At 39.3% G+C, this 25,962-nt stretch overlaps 2 protein-coding genes across 8 annotated transcripts; both read right to left on the bottom strand.

The window, feature by feature from the left end:
* Positions 1-95: 95 nt before the first annotated feature.
* Positions 96-11,333, bottom strand: LOC137024517 (sialic acid-binding Ig-like lectin 13). Its single transcript, XM_067392160.1, has 7 exons — positions 11,173-11,333; positions 2,102-2,461; positions 1,710-2,015; positions 1,329-1,619; positions 1,159-1,246; positions 866-932; positions 96-626 (listed from the first exon to the last, which is right to left on the bottom strand). Exons 1-7 carry the CDS (start codon positions 11,222-11,224, stop codon positions 348-350), a joined length of 1,443 nt encoding a protein of 480 aa, XP_067248261.1. The 5' UTR covers positions 11,225-11,333; the 3' UTR covers positions 96-347.
* On the bottom strand, positions 11,173-25,243 carry LOC137024513 (sialic acid-binding Ig-like lectin 7). 7 transcript variants are annotated; one of them, XR_010895717.1, is made up of 11 exons: positions 21,771-22,577; positions 20,579-20,648; positions 19,174-19,545; positions 18,760-19,077; positions 18,406-18,672; positions 16,316-16,621; positions 16,076-16,160; positions 14,350-14,404; positions 13,062-13,107; positions 11,340-11,444; positions 11,173-11,241 (listed from the first exon to the last, which is right to left on the bottom strand). XR_010895717.1 is itself a non-coding variant. In XM_067392143.1 (9 exons), exons 2-9 carry the CDS (start codon positions 20,622-20,624, stop codon positions 12,802-12,804), a joined length of 1,755 nt encoding a protein of 584 aa, XP_067248244.1. In that variant the 5' UTR covers positions 20,625-20,648; positions 22,698-25,243; the 3' UTR covers positions 11,535-12,801. The 7 variants fall into 7 exon arrangements, 5 of the variants coding, with proteins under 5 accessions (XP_067248244.1, XP_067248245.1, XP_067248246.1 ...); XR_010895718.1 differs by having other exon boundaries at positions 11,340-11,438; XM_067392143.1 differs by lacking the exons at positions 11,173-11,241; positions 11,340-11,444; positions 21,771-22,577 and adding an exon at positions 22,698-25,243 and having other exon boundaries at positions 11,535-13,107.
* Positions 25,244-25,962: the final 719 nt, after the last annotated feature.

Raw genomic sequence — 25,962 nt, 5'->3', positions numbered from 1 at the left:
AAAGGAAGCCTTTTATAAAATATATGATTTTTATTTTATTTTTATATATTATATATATATTCATTTTTAAAACTTCTAATATATATTTGAGCTCTAATGACTATGAATGAATATGTATCAGTATAGAATTTTTAAATGGACATTTTTTTAAGGAAACATCATGACAAAAAAAAAAAAACAACTGTGTGAGCAACTTAGGTTCAGTTGCTTGCTTTACTTTTAACCATATCGGCACTCATGACAAACTTTTTTGTGGGAACAGTCTGGATGTGTGAAGTCTCTTCATATGCATCATCTGATCGCTCAAAGGACTCTTTTCTGATATTTGTCCCCCAGTCTGGTACAGTTTAATCTTTTTGGGACTTCAAAGCGGAGACATTGCTATTGGGTTGATCACCTCCCACAGAGCCTTTAGTCTTCCTCACTTTACCAGAATAACAGATAACAGCGTAGTCAGTGGTCAGCGAGGAGACACCCCTGATTTCTTCTGACTCTGGTTTGATGTTTTTGAAGTCAATGGAGGCATAATGGAGGGATTCTTGGCGATTCAGTGTAGCAGCTTCAGCAGGTGACAGCATGACATTATTGGCATAAACAGACTCACTCTCGCCCTCTTGTTGAATATCCTAGAGGATGAATGTAGTAGGGTATTTGGGGTGAATTGCTGTGGTGTATTCTGATACAGAAGAAAAGCAGTACAGAAGAAAATATGGGCTTGAAACCACATGACTGTGAGTAATTTGATAAAACTGTCTTTTTTGAGTGAACTACTGTAAACGTTTAAATTGAGGGAATATTTTCAATGACTGTTGTGTGTTAAGGTGCCATATGTTAATGAATAGTGTGTTTTGTTGGTACGACTCACCTTATCAGTCATAATGATTCCAATAGTATCTTCTTGTTTTGTCGGCAAGGATCTGCTGTTTTTTCTTCTGTAAAACATTTTTCCATATTTGAAAAAGCTAGTCAGCCTGGATTCAAATTTATTACTTACATTGTAAGCACCAATGTTAGTTTTACAGATGAACTGACTGATATACAGCATTGCTGTGGATGATGCCAAATATTATGAAATATGCGGTCACTGAATGCTGCGATTAACCAATCAGAATCAGGTATTGCAGAGAATATGATACTTTATATGCATTGTGTACGCACCGTGCACAATATATAATGATACACAACATCATCATCATCAGGAAAACCCCAACAGCAACTCCAATCAAGATGGGGAGAAGATGTTGACCTTGTGAGCAATGAAGAAAAATTATATATGCATTTGGCAGACAATTTTATTGTGACTTATTTTAGTGTGTATTTAGGTTTACCTCTTTTTGTAGGGAAGGGATAAAGTTGAAACTGTTTTCTTGCAGTGCCACGAGTGTTGTTGCCAACACACTGCAGAGATGTGTGTGTGAGTGACTGATGTAGAGTGATGGAGCTCCTCAAGACTGTGCTTCTCAATCGCTCTTCACTGATGAACGTGTCTGAAGAGTTAGTGACAGGACGTCCAGACAGATGCCACTCCAGTTCAGGAGAGGGATTCCCATCAACCTCACAGAAACACTCAGTTACATCAGTTCTGTTACAACTGGAGGAGGGAGAGATTTTAGGGGCATCTGAAAATGAAAAAGAAAATTATATAATACATATAGATTTACGGGCATCATATGGAGGAGAAAAGAACTGAAGCCACAAAAACATCCTACACTGAACATGTAATGTGATGTTGTCCTGTGCTGTTTTGTTCTTGTGCAGTATCTGGTAGGTTATAGTGCAGGTGAAAGTGACTCTGTGGTGACTGTGAGCAGCAGTGAAGTTCAGATCAGAGATGAGCTCCTGTTGTCTGCTGCTCTCACTGAGGGGGATTCTGGGAGTGGAGCTCCATGTGAGAGTTGGTGGAGGAGAGGAGCAGAGAGTCTCAGCAGAGCAGCGCAGACTCACAGAGCTCCCCTCCAACACCTCCTCCTGATCCTGAACCACATACAGCTTCACTGTGGGTTTGGGGGGAGACTCTGAAACAAATAATTATATATGTAGATATATGTAGACATTTCATTGTGGCATACAAGTGTACAACATGTCATGTGCAATATCTTACCAATCACATCGATCAAAACATGTGCTTCACTGTAAGTCCATTTCAATCCACCTTCACCCTCAATCCTAAAGTAATAAGTACCACTGTAATTTGATCTGATATCATAAAAGATGGTTGTACAGTCCTTTTTTTGTAATATTCCAGTTATATTTCCCTTAATAATGGAGTTTTGGCTGGACATGGAGGAGTTGAAAACTATTTTCTCAGTCCCATCTTTATGCCAACATCCTGTAGCATTCTCAGTGAGGTTTTTGTCAAATGTTTCACGAATTTCAAATGTGCAATTTATGATCACACAGGATCCACTGAGAGCTTCAATCTTCTCTGGCAGACTGATGCTGAAATCTCTACACAGAACACCTACAACCAAAATGTGAAAAAAAGAATTAAAGAAGAAAAACACGCACAAACACAATACTATGTTCATATAAAAAGAAACCCTTAGTTTAGATACAGTACCTTTTAGCTACAAACGTAACCTCTATTGTGACAGTCTGCACCGGGGTCTCCACCAAAAGTTACCTGAACCCCCTCAACTGTCTCCTTTCAATACGGAGAAACAGTCACCCTACTTTGAGTCACTCCCGGATTTCCGAGCCCAGACACCCGGCAGAGAAAACTAATTTCTTATGTCCACAATCTAGTTCTTTCAGTCACTACCCATAGCACATGATCATAGGCAAGAGTTGGAACATAGATCGATCTGTAAATTGAGAGCTTCGCCCTCCAGGTCAGTTCCCTTTTCACAAGGATGGTCTGGTACAATGACCATATAACTGCCACCACCGCACTGATCCGTCTATTGATTTCATATTTGACCTGCCCTCACTCGTGAACAAGATCCTGAGATACTTGAACTCCTCCACATGGGGAAGCAGCCCAAAATGGAAAACAATCTTTTCTTAGCTGAGAACCATGACCTCAAAAGGAGCTGACCCTCAGGAGGTACCAAACACCTAAGCCATGAAGATCACAGCCTGTTGAGACCATCAGGGCAACATCCGCGACAATCAGTAGCCGCGTTTCCACTGCCGGGCCAAAGGCAGGCGTGCTAGTGCGTGCCAGGGCCGGTCGCGTTTCCACGGTCACTTCCAGGGCTTGATCGTGCCTCTTCGGTTCTTCCTCGGTGCCAAAGGCATGGGTTTTTCGGCCCGCCGAAAACCTTGGTCCAAAGCGGGCCAGCTGGGGCTTGAGGCGCGGTCGAGGTAAAAGGCGGAGCTAATCGTAGTCAAGTGATGGTCTACACGCTGAAATGGGTTGGGTTGTGTGATGTTTGATCAAGTGAGGTGTGTTTAAGGGCAGTTTTTAGATCAGCGCTGTGGAGCTAGCGGACCGATAGTGGAACGCAACTTGATTTTGGCCTCGGTGCCTAAGGTCTGTGGCCATAGGCCCAGCCCAGCACGCTGTTAGCTCTGGCTCGCACTGGCCTGACAGTGGAAAAGCGGCTACTGATGCCACCCTATGGCCCCTAAGATGGACACTCTTCACCCTTCGGCTGCACCTTGAGATCCTGTTTATGAATATCACAAACAGAATATGCTTTTCCAGACATGCTGAGAAGTGTGATTGCTTGGTAACTGGAACACACCCTCCAGGCCACTTTAAAAAAAAAATAAAAAAATCAGAACCAACACACCCGTCGCAAGGGCCTGTCCCTGATTCCCATGCAATGTTGAACAGGTGTGCCAGCCAGGGCAGCTCTGCTACATCCAGGGCATTCAGTACCTCAGGGTGAATCTTGTCCACCATTAGCTTTTTAACTACCTCAGTGACTTTTGCCAGTAAAATGGGCGACGACTCCCTGATTCCTCCAATCCTGCCTCTTCTTCTGAATATAAATTCTAATGGTGATGTCTAATCTTCTTTGTTTATTCCCCAAAAAACATTTTTGTCCGATATACTGCAGATATACAGGCTCACCAAATACGAAACGTTGCCGAAATATGTTACCACTCTCTATTTCACACACAGTGACATTTATAATACCCAAATTGAACAGTGACCTTGAGTCACAGATTCAGGCTGTGTACGAAAATGCTGCCTTTGGAGGGCACATTTCAAGGTAGGAATGTATCTGTTACGGTACACAGGGGTCGGATTGATCTGCTTGATGATGGGAAATTGGCCAATGAACCTGGAACTCAGCTTCTTGCAGGGCAGACGCAGTTTGATGTCCCGTGTCGACAGCCATACCTTTTGTCCGGGCTAGAAAACAGGGGTGTTGGAACGCCGAAGGTCAGCTGTCATCCTGCGTTTGCGCAGGGCTCGTTGCAACTGGTGGCGAGCAGAGTCCTAGACCCTCTTGCTCTCTCGGAACCAGTAATCCACCTCCGGAACGTTCGATGGTTCCCGAACAGTGGGGGTTGGTAGCCGAGTACGCACTGGAATGGAGTGAGTCCTGTGGTAGACTGCCGGAGAGAGTTCTGGGCGTACTCGGCCCAACCCAAGTACTGGTTCCAAGAGTCCTGGTGGTCATGACAGAAGGTACGGAGGAAGCGGCCGATCTCCTGGATCTTCCTCTCCATCTGCCCGTTCGACTGCGGATGGTACCCCGATGTTAGACTGACGGCCACACCTAGGAGCGAGTGGAAAGCCTTCCACACTCGAGAGATGAACTGGGGTCCTCTGCCCGATACAATGTCCTCTGGAATTCCAAAATACCTGAACACGTGGTTGAACAGCAGTTCTGCAGTTTCCATGGCTGTAGTTAAGCCTCTCAGTGGAATGAGACGACATGACTTGGAGAAACGATCAATGATGACTAGGACGCAGGTATTTCCATCGGAAGTGGGAAGGTCCGTTATGAAATCCACTCCTAGGTGTGACCAAGGTCGGTTGGGAACGGGCAGAGGAAGGAGTTTGCCGGCTGGAAGATGGCGTGGACTTTTGGAGATGGCGCACTCCCTGCAGCCCTGCATGTACCTTCTTACATCGGCTGCCATTCCTGGCCACCAGAAGCGTTCTTTTAGCAACGAGAGGGTTTCATTGACCCCCGGGTGACCAGCGCCTAGTGACGTGTGAGCTGAGTGGATGGTAGGAGTGTGTCGTGTCCGGGTGATGTAAAGCAAGCCAGGTGGACAGCCTGGCAGAGGGTTCGTGGAGGCATTGGAGGAGGGAATGTCTCTTCTGACCATGTGATCGGGCTTACAATGAGTGAGCTCGGGATGATAGGCTCAGGTTCTTCCGCCTTCTCTTCAGGAGCATGGAGACGGGAGAGAGCATCAGCTTTTACATTCTTTGAGCCAGGCCGTGTAGTTGAACAGAGAGAAGAACATGGCCCAACAAGCTTGTCTTGGATTAAGTCTCTTGGCAGCACAGAGATATTCAAGGTTATGATCTGTGAGGACCAGGAACAGATGTTTGACTCCCTCCAGCCAATGCCTCCATTCTTTCAAAGCTAACTTCACATCGAGGAGTTCTCTGTCACCGATGTCATAGTTGACTTCCGCCGGGCTGAGCTTGCGGGAGAAGAAGGCGCATGGATGGAGTCTACTTGGTGTCCCCTGCTGCTGTGATAACAGTGCTCCCACTCCGGTGGTAGAGGCGTCCACCTCCACGATGAAGGGCAGCTCTGGATCAGGGTGGACGAGTAGGGGAGCGGTGGTAAAGGCTTCCTTGAGGCAGTTGAAGGCGTTGGTGGCAGCTGGTGTCCAGGACAGAGACTTGGGCTTATTTCTGAGTAGACTGGTAAGAGGATGAGTGATGGAGCTGTAGTTCTTGATAAACCGGCGATAGAAGATAGCGAATCCAAGGACGCGTTGTAATTCTTTGATGGTTGTGGGTTCTGGCCAGGTGGTGATGGATTCCACCTTCCTCTCGTCCATCCAGATGCCACTGTGGTCGATGATATACCCCAGGAATGATACTGATGACTGATGGAAGGAGTACTTTTCTGCTTTGAGGAACAGGTGGAACTGACGAAGACAGGTGAGGCCAAGCTCCGGGAGTAGATGAGTATGTCGTCGATGTACACCAAGACAAACCAATGGAGAAACTCCCGGAGCACCTCATGGATGAAGTCCTGGAATACGGAGGGGGCGTTGACCAGGCCATACGGCATCACCAGGTACTCGTAGTGGCCGGTAGGTGTGATGAAGGTGGTCTTCCACTCATCCTCCTCATGTATCCGGATGAGGTTATACGCGCTGCGGAGGTCCAACTTTGTGAACACAGTGGCACCACGGAGATGTTCGAGGGCCGCTGGGACGAGAGGAAGGGGATATTTTAACTTAACAGTAATCTTGTTGAGTGAGCAGTAGTCGATGCAGGGCCGCAAGCCTCCATCCTTTTTTGCCACAAAGAAGAAACTGGAAGCAGCAGGGGAAGTAGACAGGCGGATGTAACCTTGAGCAAGGGCCTCTTTGATGTATTCCTCCATGGCCTTCTCCTCCGGGATGGATAAGGGGTAGATCTTACCCCTTGGCACTGGTACACCCGGAAGCAGATCGATGGCACAGTCCCATGGCTGGTGGGGGACATCGCTGAAGGGGGTGTAACACTTGGGAATGTCGATGGAACGTTTCTCCACTGGACTCTCGATGGATGTTGCATAGATGGAAAGGTCTGAAGGAGGACTTTGTGGCACAGGGAGTTCAGCGAAGCATCGAGAGAAACAGGTTTCACCCCACTTCAGGATTTCGCCCGTTTTCCAGGAGATGGTGGGATTGTGCTGCTCCAGCCAGGGGCACCCTAGAACCACGTCAGCGGTGGAATCCTCCAGAACCAGCAGATGTAATTCCTCTTGATGTAGAAGTCCAACTTGAAGTTTGAGTGGTCCTGCCACACTTCGGACATGCTTACGGCTGAGATGTTTGCCAGTTATGGAGTTGATCTGGTAGATCGTCGGAGACGGAGAGGTCTTGAGACGAAGTTGCCGGCAGAGGGTGCCGGAGATGAAATTGCCGGCTGACCCTGAGTCGAGGAGCGCGACCACTGTAAGGGAGATATCAGCGGCAGTAAGATTGACAACAGTGGTGAGTGGTTTCATTTTCTGAATAGAAGGAATTATGGCACTCACCATGGGTCGTGGAGGTTGTGTGGGGCACGCAGCAATCGCATGCCCGGGAGCGCCGCAATATAAGCACAGGTTCAGGGTCAGCCGACGATGGCGCTCAGAGGGAGTTCTCAATACGTGAATTCTCAATTTCCATGGGTTCGCTGGCTGGTTCTGGGAAGCTGATGGGTTTGGATCGGCAGAGGAGCATGTTGGGAAGAGACTGGTCCTGGTGTTCTTGAAGACACGCATGCATACGAGTGGCGCAGCGGATGGAAAACTGGATGAACTTCGAGGCAGATGGAATCCTCGTATGCAGCTAGATGCAGCCGCACCCGAGGGTCCAGTCCTTGACGGTAGGTGGTAATCAAAGCCTGTTCGTTCCATCCACTAACAGCAGCAAGCGTTCTGAAGTGCAAAGCATAATTATAAATAGACATAGATCCTTGTTTAAGGTTGTAAAGTTTCTCACCAGCAGATGAATCTGTAATCTGTAAGTTTCCCGAAATCTTCCCGGAAATGGCAAATAAAGGCAGAATATGACTGAGTGACAGCACCGTGTTGTGACCAGATGGAATCTGCCCAATTTAATGCTTTGCCACTTAACTGAGAAATGAGGAACGCTATCTTGGATGTAACGTTTGGGTACAGGTCCGGCTGCATCTCCAGGACCAGTTTGCACTGCAGCAGGAATCCACTGCAGTCCTCCGCCGATCCTGAGTAGGGTGCTGGTTTGCCCATGGGACTGGCGTACACAGGAGGTGAAGCAGAACTGACGGTGCTGACTGTGGTTACCACTGGTGCAGGTGAGGGAGAAGTGGCTGGAGATGGTGATGGCAGATTGGTGGTGAGAGTACACCGAAGCGCATCCACAAGTGCTTGAAATGGGTCAGATTGGCTCATACTGGGTGTTCGGTGTTGGTCCGGTCTTCTGTTACGGTACACGGGGGTCAAACACAGATGTAAACAGGTAAGAGTTGTTTACTGACACCAGTAGAGCAAATGGCAGAGAACAGGTATGCAGTAATGGATACGTTGATGGATGTATGAGATGAATGGAGATAGTTACTGTCCTTTTCTTTTCAGATGTGGGAATCCGTGAACACGCTGGAGCTGGAGATTGCTGGAGAAGGGTTGAGCACTCACACACAGGAGACAGAACACACAGAGGTAAGGAGACACGCTGGAGACAGGTAAGCATGGAGCGGGGAGTCTTTGAGGTAAGCATTAACGTGAGTATCTGCAAACGAGACCAGATGTGGAGTGCTGTGTGTGCGTGCTCTTTATAGTGCTGTTGATTGGTGCAATGATGAGGTGCAGGTGGTGGTGATCAGTACTCTGGTGATTGAGTGCGCTGTGATTGGTGGATGTTGGAGCCTGACGTGTCTGTGACAGTATCAAGGCATGGTCAAACCTAATGTTAGGTTCACTTCCTGTTTCCTGAGATACCTTCCTCTGTTTGATTTTTGAAGGCAGCATAGATGTGTCCTTCGCTACCTTTGATATCCCACAATCCTGTGCTTTCCATTCTGTGACAGTTGAACTACAAAAATAAAGATGGTGTCCGAAAGTTGCATTGGCCGGTCAGTTTGTGTAAATATACGTTTTTGACCAACGTTTTCCACTTTTGATGTCTCCATCAAATTACTACTATAGTAATTAAATATTTGTTTAGTTCTCACCAAAGCTTGCACTATTTTGCGGTAGATCATTAACACTAGAAGTCCCAGAGATTTGTAACCCTCCTTTAGCCAAGTGGATGCTAACTGGCTAGTCTTTTGGCTATCATTAGCATCAATTCATGTGTAAATATGGTCATTACCTGAGCAATCTGCAGGGGGGTTGGGGGTGTGTGTGTGAATGGTTGCTGGTGGCTTGTTTGTATGAGTGGGGGAGGGAGGGCTGCTAAAAGCAGAGAACTTGATTGACCATGGGCCGGTTTCAGAAAGGAGGCACTGCAAAAAATGCTGTTCTTAATTAGAATTTTTGTCTTGTTTTTAGTCAAAATATCTTAAAGTTCTTAAATCAAGAAGCATTTTCTTGACAAGTACAAATTATTTTCTTGTTTTCAGGAGAAATAAATCAAAATTGAGTACTTTTTTCCTTAAAACAAGCAAAATAATCTGCCAATGGGGTAAGCAAAATAATCTTAGTCCAAACTGAAAACAAGATTATATAGTTTATTCTTGGTTTGAAATAAGATTATTTTGCTTACCCCATTGGCAGATTATTTTGCTTGTTTTAAGGAAAGACAATTTTGACTTATTTTTCCTGAAAACAAGAAAATAATTTTTACTTGTCAAGAAAATGCATCTTGATTTAAGAACTTTAAGATATTTTGACTAGAAACAAGACCAAAAATCTAAGTAAGAACAGCATTTTTTGCAGTGGGTTAAGTGAAAACTCTGAGTATGTTAACCCTGAAATGAGGGAGTGCAAGTGATGTTTAAAAAGTTAACTCACTAAATCAAGATGGATTTTCTATATGAGAAAATTATATATGATATTTAGTCTTGTTTCCTGGGGGGATCTAAATTAAGTGCATTTTACTTAAGTAAAATGATCAATATCTGCCAGTGTGGTAATAAAAATAATCTTAATGCAAACGGAAAGTGTTGGAGTGTCTACCCAGGTGAAAAAAAAAGTGCCGTAAAATACACTTTATTTTAGTACACTTTTACACTTCCATAATGTCCAGTGCTCTATTTCCGTGCACTTATTTTGTACTTAATATACTAAAAGCTCTTCTTTAGTACTTCTTAAGATAATCTTAAGAACATCTAAGTGTACTCAACTGTGCTATTTTGAGACACCATGAATTTGAACTAAAATGTGCTTTTAACATACTATCTCTGTATAGAAAAATGTATTTAGTTACCACTTGTAGTACACATGAACCCATCTTTCAAACACTTTTAAAAATGGACTTATGATGTATTTCAAATATAAGATTAATATATAATGAATATATACAAAATGTATTTATAATATATTGCCAGGCAGTGCCAGGATTGTGAGTGATTGCTGGAATGTACTCACTCACTTTTTAATATTATTTGTAAATATGTGTACAAATGGTTTGTTTATTTATTTTATTTTGTACTATTTTTATCAATAGATCTCAGCAACAAAGGAAAAAAAAAAAAAACATGTGTGTTGATTTCTCCCTAAGATGGCAAAGTGAAACACAAGTTTCCTTGAAGTGGCTCAGCATGGCCCCACATTGTTTACATAACAAAAGCAACTGTTCACAGCTGATTAAGGATATTAGCCTAAAGCCTTCCAGCCCATCGGCTGTCCTGCGGGTTTTATAGGTAGAAAAGCCAAATGGCTGCTCTCTGGGACTTCTAGTGTTAAACTGTTACACTGCTTCAAAAGTCTGTCTGAAATCAGTTTTATGAGGTGCCTTCATGCTCAAACATTGCCTTACAAGTCATTGCTTGATAGGGCAGTGAGGCAACAAGTCAGCTGCCTAGGTTTTCGGATGCAGTCTTAGGTCACAGATTCTGGGTAACTGATTTCAGCATGACACCTGTAGTTATACAGCTAGCCTGCTGTTGAACAGTACCTGTTCCAGCTAGGTGGGACTGTCAGTTAGCAGGGTTCAACAAACCATCATTGATTCAAACAGCTGATGAGGTAAGAATAAAACTTTTCAACAAATGAGGTGGTAATAAATTTAGTGAAATGTGTATAATGCATATTGTAGAGCTTCTCAACTTTCATGCAGTTTAGCTCCAACCCTAATCAAACAAACCTGAACAAGATAATCAAGGTGTCCATGATTATTGGAAAGTCACAGACAGGTGAGTTTCATCAGAGCTAAACCTTGCAGGAAAGTGGACCTCGAAGGCCAGACAGTTTTATAGCTGCTGTGACCCAGCAGCCTATGATTCTCTTCTAGGTACCATAGATGAGAATCATACAGGCACCCCTTGGGCAACTTTAATGAAGACAACAAATTAAAACAAACTAATTTTTACTTATTTCACACTCTCACGACTGTCACAATGAGGCCAGTTGACCAGTAAAAAAACAATGATTTTGTTCACTCAAGGGAAAGAACAGGTAGACAAACCTTTCATCAGAAAACTGAGAAGAAGAATTTTCTCTGCTGTCCAGATATCCATCCTTTTGTGAAATCCAACTGAGCATTATAGGAGAAAAACAAAAAAACAAAAACACTCATGCGTCTAGAAACTCTGTCAAAATTTGACTTAAAAAGGTAGAGGAGCTTGTCCTGACCTTTCTTAAAGCAGAATCTCCTGTTTAGTTCTCAGTTGTAATGCTTGCTGCTGATTAAAGATGGAGGTTCCCTTTTTTATTGCATCAGTCTAGTAGTTCCTGTAACTTAAAAAAAATCTAAGCCTGAAAAAATGGTAACATTCTAAAACGTATCATTCCTACTAAATTGGAGATTTTTAATATTTAGAAATTTTACATACTGGTGGTTTAACATTATGTATTTAAAAGTGCCCTGTTGAATGGGATGGCAAAAGGGATCATTTATTATCATTCTTTCATAATGAAAAGAGTGGGCAGGATATTCATAGAAAAATCACCTTTTTGGTTTCAAAGAAGGGAGAACAAACATCATACAAGTTTTTTTACTGGTTGAGTAAATGATGACCAAATTTCCGCATTTGGGTGCATTTAATGCATAGCATTTAATACTATGTTTACAATGCTAAACAAAGGTTGCGTCATATGCAGAAAGGTCTTGCACCACTTTAAGCAAAACTGTGGCCCCAACACTTATGCAAGCTATTTCCTGCTTGAGACATTTCTACAAGTTACATACTACCCCCACATACTACTTGGAACATAATGTTAATCTTTGAAAAGATGTCCATAGAGTGCTGCAAGAATGATGTCAAAACCCAGAAGACTAATTTATCCCCCTATTAAAGGTGCAATATGTAAGAATTTTGTAGTAAAATACACAAAAACCACTAGGGCAGTTTTATTTATTTTGTTGACTTGAGTACTTACAACATCCCAAATGTTTGCAACTATTTGTAAATCGTGAGAAAATTGCAATTTTAACCAATGCTCCGGGACGTGTGAGGAGTCGTCCGTCCATTGCGTCATACCCGCGTTACCCTCGGTTTCCGACAGACCTTATTTCATTCATAAACTGAAAAATACCATTATGTGTGTGTGTCTTTACAAAATAAAAGTAGACAGGACATTCAAGACCCATTTAAAAGGATGCAAGTGTACAGTAAAACAACAAAATATTTGGAAATAATCTGCACATTGCACATATACAGTGCCCCACAAAGGGTGTTATTTATGAATATTTATGTAAAGTGTAAAATGACAGAATTATATAACAAAATAATTAAAAGAAAACATAAGTTTGTAAAGATTTAAATTAAATATCAATGCACATAAAATGAATACAAAAATATTGTGACACTTTGTGGTTGTCCAATGTAAGTGGAACATGTCCATAGTAAATGTAATGAACTACACCACTGGTTACTCTGAGAATTATATACTTTATACACACACTTAAAATCTCCTTGACACCAGATAAAGTTCAGTGTTGGATAAGAAAACGTGATCATTGTTAGTTATCTAATGCAATGACAAAATATATATTTAAGTGTGGCTTAAATGTGCTTTAAAATCTCTATTTGAAAGAATTAAGAATCGTTGTATGCTTTCTTAGATTCACCTTGCTTTACATCCATATCTGAACTCATTGTTTTGTTTTAATTGCTACTTTGTGAGGAACCTGGTAAATGGCATCATCATGTGTCATTGAGGTCACTTCTCTGATCTTTGCCTCGCAATCTGCTACGTTTCGACCGAAATATCCAACCACAGCGTAGTCAGTAGTAAGCGAAGAGATGCCTTTAATGTCTTTTGACTCTGGTTTGGTGTTCATAAAGTTAATGGTGGAATAATGTAGAGTTTCTGGATGATTTAGTGTGGGGGCTTCATCTGGTGACATCATACCTTTATTGACATAAAAAGGGTCTTCCCCATTGTCCACCGAATCAGCCTAGTGGATGAAGAATGGATAATCTTCAGTAGAGAGCTTTTATGAACAATACACTTGAAATTTGTCAGTGGGTGGAAAGAGTAACTGTATGTAAATGTGGTCTGGCATATATGAGTTTGACATGCAGGGACGTGCACAGGGGGGTTGCTCAGGTTGCCCGGGCAACTGCCCATATGCCCTTCTCGACTTACGTTGCCCTTCCGAGGTGGAAAAAAATAAAAAAAAATCGTACAATGGATGCAGAATTTCACGTAGGCCTAGATAAAAAATAAAAAATCGCAAAGCCTCATTCACTTCCATATTCGGGCACCCGTCCGAAAGTGAAAGTCAGTAGGGGAAGGGCAAACTCTGTTTACTTGGCTGCAGCGCTGCACGCGACCGGCACCTGAGCTGAGCCTGCATGAGCGGCACTAGAAGGAGATTGTCGCGGTTGTCGGGTGAGACGACTTAACATTGTCGGAAAGGTGAGTAAGGTTATAATCGTTAACGAAAACGAACGAAAACTAGGTGGGGAAAAAACATCGTCGTTAACTGAAATAAAAATAAAAACGAGGCATTACAAAAAAACGATAACTAACCAAAACTGTAATGTGTGTTTGGCAAAACTAACTAAAATAAAATAAAATTATAGATTAAATGTTCTTAGTTTTCATCTTTGTCAATGTCTTTCATAGAGCAAACGTTCAGCTGCATTTCATTTCCCTGCGTCTCTCACTCACGCGTCTCTCTCACATACTCGCGCGCGCACAGCCCCACCCCTCCGTGCACACCGCGCCTCCATGTTGGAAGCAAGTTCGCGAAAGGTTGGTATCTCGTGAAAACCTTTACACAATCACACATTAAAAAGTGGTATAAAAATATTTTTAATTCTGAATATAATTTTGTCAGTGTGTTAATGTCGACCCGAGAAGCGATTGCTAGTTAACTAGACGCAAGTTTGAGGTAAAATGCACTTGGGTTGGCGATGTCAAAACACTATTTAAGATGTGATTCAAGTAAGGGGCCGTTGAATTATTAGAAAAATAATGCACACCTGAGGTGGTGATTCGGTCACGACTCGAAGCGGAGTCAATTATTCCGCTTATACCATATAGACCGTGTTTTTTTTTTTTTTTTTTTGGGGGGGGGGGGGGGGGCGTTTTTTTTTGGTCAGAGCAACTGCCCCTCAAAATTCCTGTGCACGTCCCTGTTGACATGTTTAAGAATGAATAGAATGTGTGTGTTTGATATACTGTAACATACCACATCTGTCCGAATGAGTCCAGTTTTATCTCCTCTTTGAGTCCTGCAGATCCGTCTACAGAAATAATCCATAATTAAATATATATAACTGTTTACATCTCATTCATCAGAAATTGCTCAGAGGTTGCTCTTTTATAGCTCAGTAGACTTAAAGATTAGTTCACTTTCAAATTAAAATTTCCTTATAATTTACTCACCCCCATGTCATCCAAGATGTTCATGTCTTTCTTTCTTCAGTCGAAAAGAAATGAAGGTTTTTGATGAAAACGTTACAGGATTATTCTCCTTATAGTGGACTTCAATGGAGCCCAAACAGTTGAAGGTCAAAATTACAGTTTCAGTGCAGCTTCAAAGGGCTTTAAACGATACCAGGGTAGAGAAACAATTGTATATAATAGTATATAAATTAAAAATTATATACATTTCAACCATAAATGCTCATCTTGAACTAGCTCTCTTCTTCTTCTCTATTTGAATTACGGCAGTGTAGACGCTGTTAAGTGTATTACTGCCCTCCACAGGTTAAAGTTTGAACCAATTGTTTTATACTTGCACTAGCATATTGTATATGGCAATTTAGTTCAAACTTTGACCTGTGGAGGGCAGTAATACACTTAGCAGCGTCTACACTGCCATAATTCAAATAGAGAAGAAGAGAGCTAGTTCAAGATGAGCATTTATGGTTAAAACTTATAATTTTTTTTTTTTTTTTTAAGAAAATGAGCATTGGTTCCTCTAGATAAGACCCTTATTTCTTGTCTGGGATCGCTGTAAATTGTAATTTTGACCTTTAACCTTTGGGCTCTATTGAAGTCCACTATATGGAGAAAAATCCTGGAACGTTTTCATCAAAAACCTTCATTTCTTTTCGATTGAAGAAAGAAAGACATGAGCATCTTGGATGACATGGGGGTGAGTAAATTATCAGGAAATTTTAATTTGAAAGTGAACTAATCCTTTAAAGGTGCAATGTTTAAAATTGGGGAGGATCTATCAACAGAAATTCAATATAATATACATAACTATGTTTTCAGTGGTGTATAAAGACCTTATATAATGAACCGTTATGTTTTTATTACCTTAAAATTAGCCATTTCTATCTACATACACCACAGGTCTCCTTACAAGTTAAGTCACCATTATGCGCCAGCATGTTTCTACAACGACATTCTTGACTTGTGTCGTCCAGACGGCCACTGCCTCACCTCTAGATGCCTCTAAAATTTACACACTGCACCTTTAAGTGAAATCTAATGTTACATAGAACTCCATTAAGTATCAAATTTGTCTCCGATGTTTCTCCTAAAATTTTGTAGGTGAAATAAAGTTAGAAATTCAAGAGATATTTGCTGGCATAAAGTTAGTGTATACAGCTATAAGATGAATATGGATAACATAACCCAGATAATCAGATCTTGTATTTGATTAAAAAAGTTTGAGTTTATGATGAAATCTTTGACTTTTGATTGAAAACGTATCAAATCTAAGGACAGTTTGAGACATTGTTGAGATCTCCTCTGAAACTTTAGAGTGGACACACGCAAGTGGGTCTTTTTCTGGGAAATTTTCTGGACTTAAGCAATATTCTCTATTTTTATCTATAATATATTTAATGCTGTCTAGGAGAAACGATTGAGATATTAAATAGATCTCATTTGTGGTTTTTCTTTCCAAGGGGAATCGTCATACTATAGTGTTTACATCAGGCATCAAAAAATTTACTTACTTGTACAGCAGTGTTGTGATCCATAAGATGGTTATTAAAGTAGCCCCACCAACGACTCCAACCAGGAGGGAGTAAACATCAAACCCTATAAAGTGAATGGGCAGTTCTTTATTCCAAAGAGCAACTGTACTGATATAAAGCAAATATTCGGTATCTAACTGCATTCATTAAAAAAAAAAACAGCAGGCTATAAATGATTCATTGCCATATTGACTGAAATAGATTAAAGTTGACATTTACATGAAGTTTTCTGAATTATTTTCGGTGTGAAAACCAGATAAAACAACTGTTCATCAGTGCCATGAGTGTTTCTGCTGACACACTGCAGAGTGGTTGTGTGTGTGAGTGACTGATGTAGAGTGATGGAGCTCCTCAAGACTGTGCTGCTCAATCGCTCTTCACTGATGAACGTGTCTGAAGAGTTAGTGACAGGACGTCCAGACAAATGCCACTCCAGTTTAGGAGAGGGATTCCCATCAACCTCACAGAAACACTCAGTTACATCCCCACTGACACAGCTGGAGGAAATGGAGATTTGAGGAGCATCTAATAGAGAGAAAAATCCAGAAACGTCTGTGCAGAACAACTGGAACCTTTTCTGAGTAACTTTCTATTGTAGTTCACATTGCTTACAATCACTGAAGATGGTCATATTAATGACTAATTTTACTGCCTTATAGTTCACATTCAGACACTAGCTGTTTTCTGTGTTAGTTCCTGGCTCTATAGTAGATTTAACTTGACACTGGAGTACTAATGAAGTACTAATGAATGTCAGTAAAGCAAATCAGCAGCAAGTAAAAGTCATTCATGCAACAGAAAAGTAGCAGAATATCCACTCTGCTCTTTTCCATATGAAATTTAATAGGAACTGGGGCTGTCAAGCTCCAATTAGGACTCATATACTATACTTCAAGTCTTATAATAACTTTGCTTTAAAGGTGCCCTCGAATGAAAAATAACAGTCGTACGCCCGTAACAGTCGGGGTGTACGCCCACAATATTTGCATATGCCAGCCCATGTTCCCAACATTATGAAAGGCATTAGACAAGGGCAGCCAGTATTATCGTCTGGATCTGCACAGGTGAATCAACAGACTAGGTAAGCAAGCAAGAACAAAAGCAAAAAATGGCAGATGGAGAGATAATAACTGACATGATCCATGATAACATGATATTTTTAGTGATATTTGTAAATTGTCTTTCTACATGTTTTGTTAGCATGTTGCTAATGTACTGTTAAATGTGGTTAAAGTTAACATTGTTTCTTACTGTATTCATGGAGACGAGAGCCGTAGCTATTTTCATTTTTAAACACTTGCAGTCTGTATAATTCATAAACACAACTTCATTCTTTATAAATCTCTCCAACAGTGTAGCATTAGCCGTTAGCCACAGATCACAGCCTCAAACTCATTCAGAATCAAATGTAAACAATATAACAGTATACAATACTCACATAATCCGACGCATGACGAACACTTTGTAAAGATCCATTTTGAGGGTTATATTAGCTGTGTAAACTTTGTTTATGCACTGTTCAAGGCAAGCTCGAGCTCCGTGGGCGTGAAACAGGAGAATTAAAGGGCAAGTAGCCCTGAATCGGCTCATTTATAATGATGCCCCAAAATAGGCAGTTAAAAAAATGAATAAAAAAAAATCTATGGGGTATTTTGAGGTGAAACTTCACAGACACATTCAGGGGACACCTTAGATTTATATTACATCTTTCTAAAAAAAGTTGTAGGGCACCTTTAATCATTGATGCATTGTCTTACATCTATAGCTATATCGCGTTATTTCCTTACATTTAAATCTAAACTTCTGAGAACCAATGAAATTTGTGAGCAGTTTCTTTTTCTCCTTTCTTTTTCTCCAACTCTGGCCCTCGAGGTCAACCATCCTCTAGAGTTTAGATCCAACCTTCATCAAACAGACCTGAGCAAGATAATAAAGGTCATTAAAGTTGGAGCTGAACTCTACAGGAAAGTAGACCGCCAAGTCCAGATGTGAGAATCCCTGTCTTACATCATGGATACTTCACTTCTGGATATGTGCAGATAAATTACAAACATAAACACTTAGTAACAAACCCAAAGAAACAAACACATCAGAACATGACTTAAATGCCAGACTGCACTGACAGTTCTTCAGTTCTATGGACTACTTTAATGTAATTTTTTTTTTTTGGTCAATTTACTTAACAGCCACAGTTCACTGCTGTATGAAAAAGGCAAGCAGCCTAGACATTCTGCTAAATAACTTCTTTTGTGCTCCATTAAAACTAGTTAAATTCATTTTTGTCTGAAAGGTTTCCTTTTATTACTCACACTGAATGTCCAGCATCACTGATGACACTTGGGTGCCGTGTTTGTTCTGAGCTGTACAATGGTACAATCCTCTCTGTGTCTGGTTGGTCTTATTGAAGGTAAGCGTGTCTCCAGTCTGCAGCTGTTTCAATTGTCCTTCACTCTCTCTAGACCAGGTGTAGTTCAGCACTGCTGGATTTGCATCACTGCTGCAGGTCAGAGTCACTGAACTGCCCTCCAACACCGAGCCAGAGGGAAGCACAGAAACTGATGTGTTTTTAGGGGAATCTGAGGGAAAACAAATACATGGCCTCACAAAATATAATTAACAATAATATGATTGACAAGTCAAAACAGATATAAAGCATTACTTACACTGAACATGTAATGTGATGCTGTCCTGTGCTGTTTTGTTCTTGTCCAGTATCTGGTAGGTTATAGTGCAGGTGAAAGTGACTCTGTGGTGACGGTGAGCAGCAGTGAAGTTCAGATCAGAGATGAGCTCCTGTTGTCTGCTGCTCTCACTGAGGGGGATTCTGGGAGTGGAGCTCCATGTGAGAGTTGGTGGAGGAGAGGAGCAGAGAGTCTCAGCAGAGCAGCGCAGACTCACAGAGCTCCCCTCCAACACCTCCTCCTGATCCTGAACCTCCTTCTGCTCCTCATACAGCTTCACTGTGGGTTTGGGGGGAGACTCTGAAATACACACAAAAACAAGATCAAGTGACAATGATGGCATAAAAAACTTAATTTAACACATTAATTTATAAATAAAGTTCTTAAATCACTCACCAATGACATTTATAGTGGAAAAGTTTCCGTTTTTTTCAGTGTAGGTGTATTTCAGAGCACCACTCTCAATCCTGAAGTAATATTTACCAGCATGATTTGAACTAACATCATAAAAGATAGTAGTGCAGTTCTTCTCATGTAGTTTTCCAATTATTTCCCCTTTAAAGTGATCAGGTGTGAGATCACTGGAGTTAAATACTTGGTTATTCACATTATATCCATCTTTGTACCACAATCCTGTAGCATCACTCTCAGTGAGGTCTTTGTCCTCATTTTCCTTAATCTCAAATGTGCACTTTATGATCACAGATGATCCACTGAGAGCTTCAATCTTCTCTGTCAGACTGATGCTGAAATCTCTACAGCAAACACCTAATAACACACAACCCAAACATGTAAAGCATACAGAAAAATATACAAGCACTTTTATAGCCATAAACTGACTAGACTTTTCAGTTCACAAAAGACATCAGTTACATTTCAGTTAAAATGTAAAATGCAATAATAAAGCATTAAAAGCAGAGAAGAAAATTAATAAACAGCCTGTGTTGATCGATGCAGATAGGTGCTTTAGTACTGAATCAACATCTGAATCAACATCAGAATTGTAACATGGCAAAAAGTCAGAATACTTGATTTAAAATAAAATCCAACATATATGATGTTCAACATTCTTAATATTTGCATTTAAGAATTTGGTCTTTAGTATACAGGTTGTATTAAAATAAGGTAATCAGATTGTTACATTGCAACATGTTACAGTACAATACAGTACTGAGAAGTGAGAAACAGTATAGTTCATTCAAAGATACTATGTCTATTTTTACTTAATTAAAAGTCTAAGTAACAAAAAAACTTAAAGATTAGTATTTATGTTACATATTTACAAATAAAAAGTATACTTTTCTTATATATTTAAATTGACTTGAAAACAATAGACAGTATGCAGATAATTTATAATTCTAATATAATTTCTATATTTTTGATGCAAATATTTTAAAAGAAAAGTTAAACTTAGGTATTTGAGCATGATTGATTGGCTTGTCAGTCACATTAAGATAAAGAAAAATGCTTATTTTATTTTTAAATCATCATGGATGACTGACAGAATATATTTTATAATTTTAAGTCTCCATGAAACTGTAATGGAGTTTTCTTTGCAAATTTAAAAATCGTACAAGTATTCGGTCTGAACAGAACTCAAGTAAAGTACAGATATTGTACAAATAATCATACAAGTATACTAGTAGTGAAGTAGGCCTGCTATCATTCAAATAATTTACCACTCTGCAATTAAAACCGACTAAAATTCACTGATGCTAATAAAACACGCATACATGATAAACATTTTAGTTCCAACGTCTCATTAAAGTCATTGGTGAAGGTGAAGAAGAGATACACATACCTTGTAAGAGAAAGACAAAAACACAGACTCTCTCAGCTACACACATCTTGCCATTAAAAGAAGGTTAAACCTAAGTAGAGACCAAACATACAGATACATTACAAACATTAAACATAAACAACATATATTCAAAATTGTTGTTCTGCATGATTTTAAGCAACATATACTTTTTTCTTATAATCATGAATCACCTAAAGCAAATTAAGAATATATATATATATATATATATATACACTGAAGTAAAAGCAGTTAAACCTTATTTGATGGCCTCTATGCAATTGATTGCATAATGAGAACACAAAAACGGTTTTATTTTTCTCAAACAAAAACTTGTTCTGACCACATCATTGCTTCATCGGTGAAACCGCAGCTAGCTGTAGCATGGGAAAGTCATCACAACTATATATCTCATACAGTCAAATGAACTATTACACAAATGAGTGCTTCCTATTGCAGTAGTTTTATATGTTGGTTTCAAACACTTGATTCAAAACCCTTTAAAATGTGAATATTTATTTCTTTATTTATATTTAGAAAGATAGATTTGACTTTTTTTACAATGACTTTACAACATTAACAAATCAACACAGGTAACAACCTCACCTCTCCTCAAATCTGACTTTATTATAGAGTCATTGTAAAGAAAAGCAAAAAAAAAAAAAAAAAAAAAAGCCTATATACAGAGTAAAGACTTTTTGATGTATGTGCCTTTATACTGTAACTTACTTTCAAAAAAGACTCACTTTGATACATGTTAACTGGGATAAAAGGTGTGACAACCAACCACGGACAAAAAGTAAAAATATGAATGCTTAGCATTTAAGATGTTTCCACTGTTTTTAAAATTAAACTAGATAACTTGTATCTTTGGCCAAACAATGTCCTTAATCCTTAATTAACAAAACACTTTTGAATATACATTTTTAGATCTAGTAATGTCTGTAAATACTGAGTCACCTGTTATTATAAATTATACAGGATGCAAACCTAAAATGTAAAGTAAACAAGTGCAGAACGAAACAAGACTGACCTATTGGGTGCTGAACTGAATTTCTACTTTTAAACTCTTTAAAGGAATGCATTACAAACATTTTTCTTGGAGAGATGAATGAACAGAGTAAAATCTTCTGAAACATGAGAATCAACAATATAATAGAAAATAGAAAAGATTTACTGATATTGAACTACTTACCAGAGAAGGCTGATACAAATTGAGAAATGCTCTGAATATTGGTTAAGAGTACAAGTTCACTGTTGTGAAACTACTTTAGACTGGAAGCAGCTGTGCTGCATGAAGATAAGGTATTACACCTCTTTGCAAACAAACTGATCAGTCAATACCTTCAAGCAAATTCTTCTTGACTTGTTAGACTTTCCATGATGCCAAACTTTGTGTAGCCTAATGCCAAAGTGTGATGATATTGATATAAACTGAACTTGTCTAAAATATTTTAAAAAGGTTTTTTTTTTTAATCCCAACAAGGACGGTCAGTCTGCAGGTTTCAATAAACCATCAAGAGTTGAAGAGGTTGCCATTTGACTGTTCAGTTAAATTATCCAACTCTTATGATTAAAAACTGTGCACAGTTAACAGTGTATACTAGTACTAGAAATTAAAAATTTTAAATAAAATAAAATGTGTGAAATATCAGCTATCATTCTTAACATATTTTTTACTTATTTGAAAACAAATGGTGTGGGTGCTGAGCCCCTTGTCTCCTTCAACCTAGAAAAAGCCCATTTAGCACTCTTGAACATCCTTTGTTCACCGAAATGTGTGAAATCAATATGTAACTTTTAAAAAGTGCCTTGCCCAGCCTTTTGTTTTGACTTCCTTAAAAGTGTATTCTTTCATGCAGAACCTGGTCAAAGTTCAAATATGCAGTATCATCCAAATAAATTTGAGAACAAAGTCAGTGGTGTTATGCAAAATGCAAAACAGTTGTCAACAGAAAGGTTCTGTTTTCTTGTAGCATGTATCATGAGATAAGATAAGGATTTTTACAGTTGGCTACATGGAAGTAATAGAATGAGATGATGATAACTTGAACATGACTGGAACATTAAACATAGAGACAAATGACCTAATTCTAGTCGATTTACTGAAAGTTACACTCACGTCATCACGGTCTAAGTGTAGGTTTGTGGTATCAGTGCAGCACAGGGACGAGTTGAGTAGAGGATCTAAGTGCAGCAGAACATTTATTAAATAAACAAAACAAGAAGATAATCCTAGAAGATGAAGATAATTATTCAAGGAGAACTACATCAAAACACCATGTCAATAATGAACAAAAGAGAGCCACAGGGCTAGATATAAAGGAGTAAATGAGGAACTAAATAAGACACAGGTGCACCTTTAAAGGGGTCATGAACTGAGAAAAAAAAACTTCTCCATGAGCTTTTGATATATAAGCGGTCATCATACTATAAAAATATCCTGTACGTTTCAGAACTGAAAACTTCCTTGTTAGTCCAATAAAAGCTTTTATTGACACCAGGCCCATTGAACGACCGATCCTGGAACATGCCTGTGATAGATAGGTGAAACCTCCGCAGAAGAAATCAACGGCTACTTCATCATTGCAATGTTAGCCTCGCCCACCGGCGTGTTAGTGAGATGAGGAGGAGAGAAGAGCAAAAGAGGACTAAAAATGACAGCATTATTTATTTGTATTCAGTACATTTCACTGTGGAATCTTTGGTAAATCGATTTTCGGCACAGGCTTTGGCTCAGACTTTTATGATATAGACTCGACAGTAATGCAACAACATGTAAGTAACATGTACAGTACAGTCAGATGTTCTTTGTGTATGTCTCAAGTAAACCAAACCAGTGACTAAACGGTCAACTTCATGTTGTTTCTTTTAGTAGGATGAAAATAATCTGTTATTTAAACATGCGATTAAATTATAGAAAGCGATCAAAGATTGCTCCCTTTACAATCACTAGAGCTGTCAATCAAACAACGCAGGTTTATCAGTTCTAGACTTGCGCCAAAACTCCCATTTTATTCAACGAATCTCAAGTTTGCACTGTTAGTTATGATGAAAGCATTCATTTTAGTGTGCAGAAATAGAGTTGCAACATGTCTGTGAAAGGCTACAATGTTCATCACTGGAATTTTTTATGCCACAATCTAAACATAATGCCATAGATTTAAAGGTGCCATCGAATGTTTTTTTACAAAAAAAAAAAACCTCTGAATGTGTCTGTGAAGTTTCAGCTCAAAATACCCCATAGATTTTTTTAATTAATTTTTTTAACTGCCTATTTTGGGGCATAATTAGAAATGCGCCGATTCAGGTTGCGGCCCCTTTAAATCGCGCACTCTCTGCCCCCGGAGCTCGCGCTTGCCTTAAACAGTGCATAAACAAAGTTTACACAGCTAATATAACCCTCAAAATTGATCTTTACAAAGTGTTCGTCATGCATACTGCATGCATGCGTCGGATTATGTGAGTATTGTATACTGTTATATTGTTTACATTTGATTCTGAATGAATTTGAGGCTGTGATCCGTGGCTAACGGCTAATGCTACACTGTTGGAGAGATTTATAAAGAATGAAGTTGTGTTTATGAATTATACAGACTGCAAGTGTTTAATAATTAAAATAGCGATGGCTCTTGTCTCGGTGAATACAGTAAGAAACAATGGTAACTTTAACCACATTTAACAGTACATTAGCAACATGCTAACAAAACATTTAGAAATACAGTTTACAAATTTAACTAACAAATATCATGTTATCATGGATCATGTCAGTTATTATCTCTCCATCTGCCATTTTTCACTATTGTTCTTGCTTGCTTACCTAGTCTGATGATTCAGCGGTGCACAGATCTAGACATTAATACTGGCTGCCCTTGTGTAATGCCTCGATCATGGGCTGGCATATGCAAATATTGGGGGTGTACATATTAATGATCCCAACTGTTACGTAACAGGGTAGGCAAAAAGCCTTTTATTTTGATGCGCACCTCAGGACACATTCATGACCCCTTTAAAAATAATGGTTCCAAACTGGGTTTTTGCAGTGATGTCATAGAAGAACCATTTTTGGAAAGGTTCCACGGATGTTAAAGATTTTTCATGGAACATATGCCAATAAAGAACTTATATTTTTAAGAGTTTGGACTAAATAAGTAACAATAGTAACAAGCAATGGAATGCTTAGTACACTGTAAAAAATATTTTTCAAAGTAGATAATAAAATATTATTTAGGATGTGTTTAAATATTGTTGTAATGTGTACCTGTTGTACTTTAAAATTGTCTTACTGTTTGACAGTTACGTTGGCCAGATCTCTCTTGTAAAAGAGATTTTAAAATCTCAATTAGACTTCCTGGTTAAATAGAGGTAAAATAAATAAATAAAATAAACAATTAGGTAGTTTTTTTTCCTTTTTGTTTTTATCTTGCATAGGTCAATATGAATGCCCTTCCTGATCTAAATCCTGAATATAAGAAAGTTTATATGATGTTGATGACACTACTTTCATGTTCATAAAGACTGTTCAACATGTATTATCCCTGAATGTCAACAACAGCAAGAATAAACTTGATTTTCCATCATCTCTTTTAAAAATGCTTAATTGCTGCAGAATGTTACAGCACTCAAAACACACAAATGCTAACTAAAACAAAAACAGACAGAATATTTGAAACTAATTTGAAAAGATTGGAGTATACATTAAACAAACAAACAAACAGATTATGTGAGGATAAGTTATAGAAGAATATATTTGGAAATACTGCACATACATACTGTCCCCCCAAAAGGATCTTTGGACAGTTATATATGTGCATGGAGTAGATAAAGATAACAAAATAATAAAAAAAGTGACATTAATTGTGACACTTTGTTGTTGATGTTAGTGGAATATATTTACCATTATGTGGATACTCTGATAAGACACCTGTGTGAACTTGAGGGGAAATTATGCCATTTATTCACAAAAATAGTCACTTTAAATGCTGCACTGATATATTGTTATTCAATCCAATGACAATCATATTATATTTAAGTGTAGCTTAAATGTCCAAAAACTTCTTAGGGCTATTATGTAGATGTTGATATCTAGGCTAAAGCTAGCGTGCTAAAATCTCTAGGAAGATCCCAGTCTGGCGGCTCCAGCAGATGACATCATGACTTTATTGACATAAAATGGCTCTCCATCATTGACCAGTGAAACAACCTAATGGATGAACAACGGATGATCAGTGGAGAGCTTGTGTGTACAAGAAACTGGGTGGAGAGAGGAACTATTAAAGTGTTTTGGTGTTTGTGAGGTTGATATGTACAAGAATGAAAAGCATGTGTGTGTTTGATATATTGTAACGTACCCCATCAGTCCGAGTGAGTCCAGTTTTATCTCCCCT

This window comes from Chanodichthys erythropterus, chromosome 8 (assembly GCF_024489055.1).
Source record: "Chanodichthys erythropterus isolate Z2021 chromosome 8, ASM2448905v1, whole genome shotgun sequence".
NCBI lineage: Eukaryota > Metazoa > Chordata > Actinopteri > Cypriniformes > Xenocyprididae > Chanodichthys > Chanodichthys erythropterus.
Note: the sequence above shows the minus strand (reverse complement) of the source record. Positions and strands in the feature narration are given on the sequence as shown.

Excerpts from the sequence above, each read along its gene's own strand:
- LOC137024517 (XM_067392160.1), bottom strand. The coding sequence starts at position 11,224 with ATGGATATCTGGACAGCAGAGAAAATTCTTCTTCTCAGTTTTCTGATG. Across the intron at positions 1,620-1,709 it reads CATCACATTACATGTTCAGT|ATGCCCCTAAAATCTCTCCC; the intron begins GTAGGATGTTTT and ends TTTCATTTTCAG. Across the intron at positions 933-1,158 it reads ATCATTATATATTGTGCACG|AAGAAAAAACAGCAGATCCT; the intron begins GTGCGTACACAA and ends AATGTTTTACAG.
- LOC137024513 (XM_067392143.1), bottom strand. The coding sequence starts at position 20,624 with ATGTGTGTAGCTGAGAGAGTCTGTGTTTTTGTCTTTCTCTTACAAG. Across the intron at positions 19,078-19,173 it reads TTCCACTATAAATGTCATTG|AGTCTCCCCCCAAACCCACA; the intron begins GTGAGTGATTTA and ends TGTGTATTTCAG. Across the intron at positions 18,673-18,759 it reads CATCACATTACATGTTCAGT|ATTCCCCTAAAAACACATCA; the intron begins GTAAGTAATGCT and ends GTTTTCCCTCAG.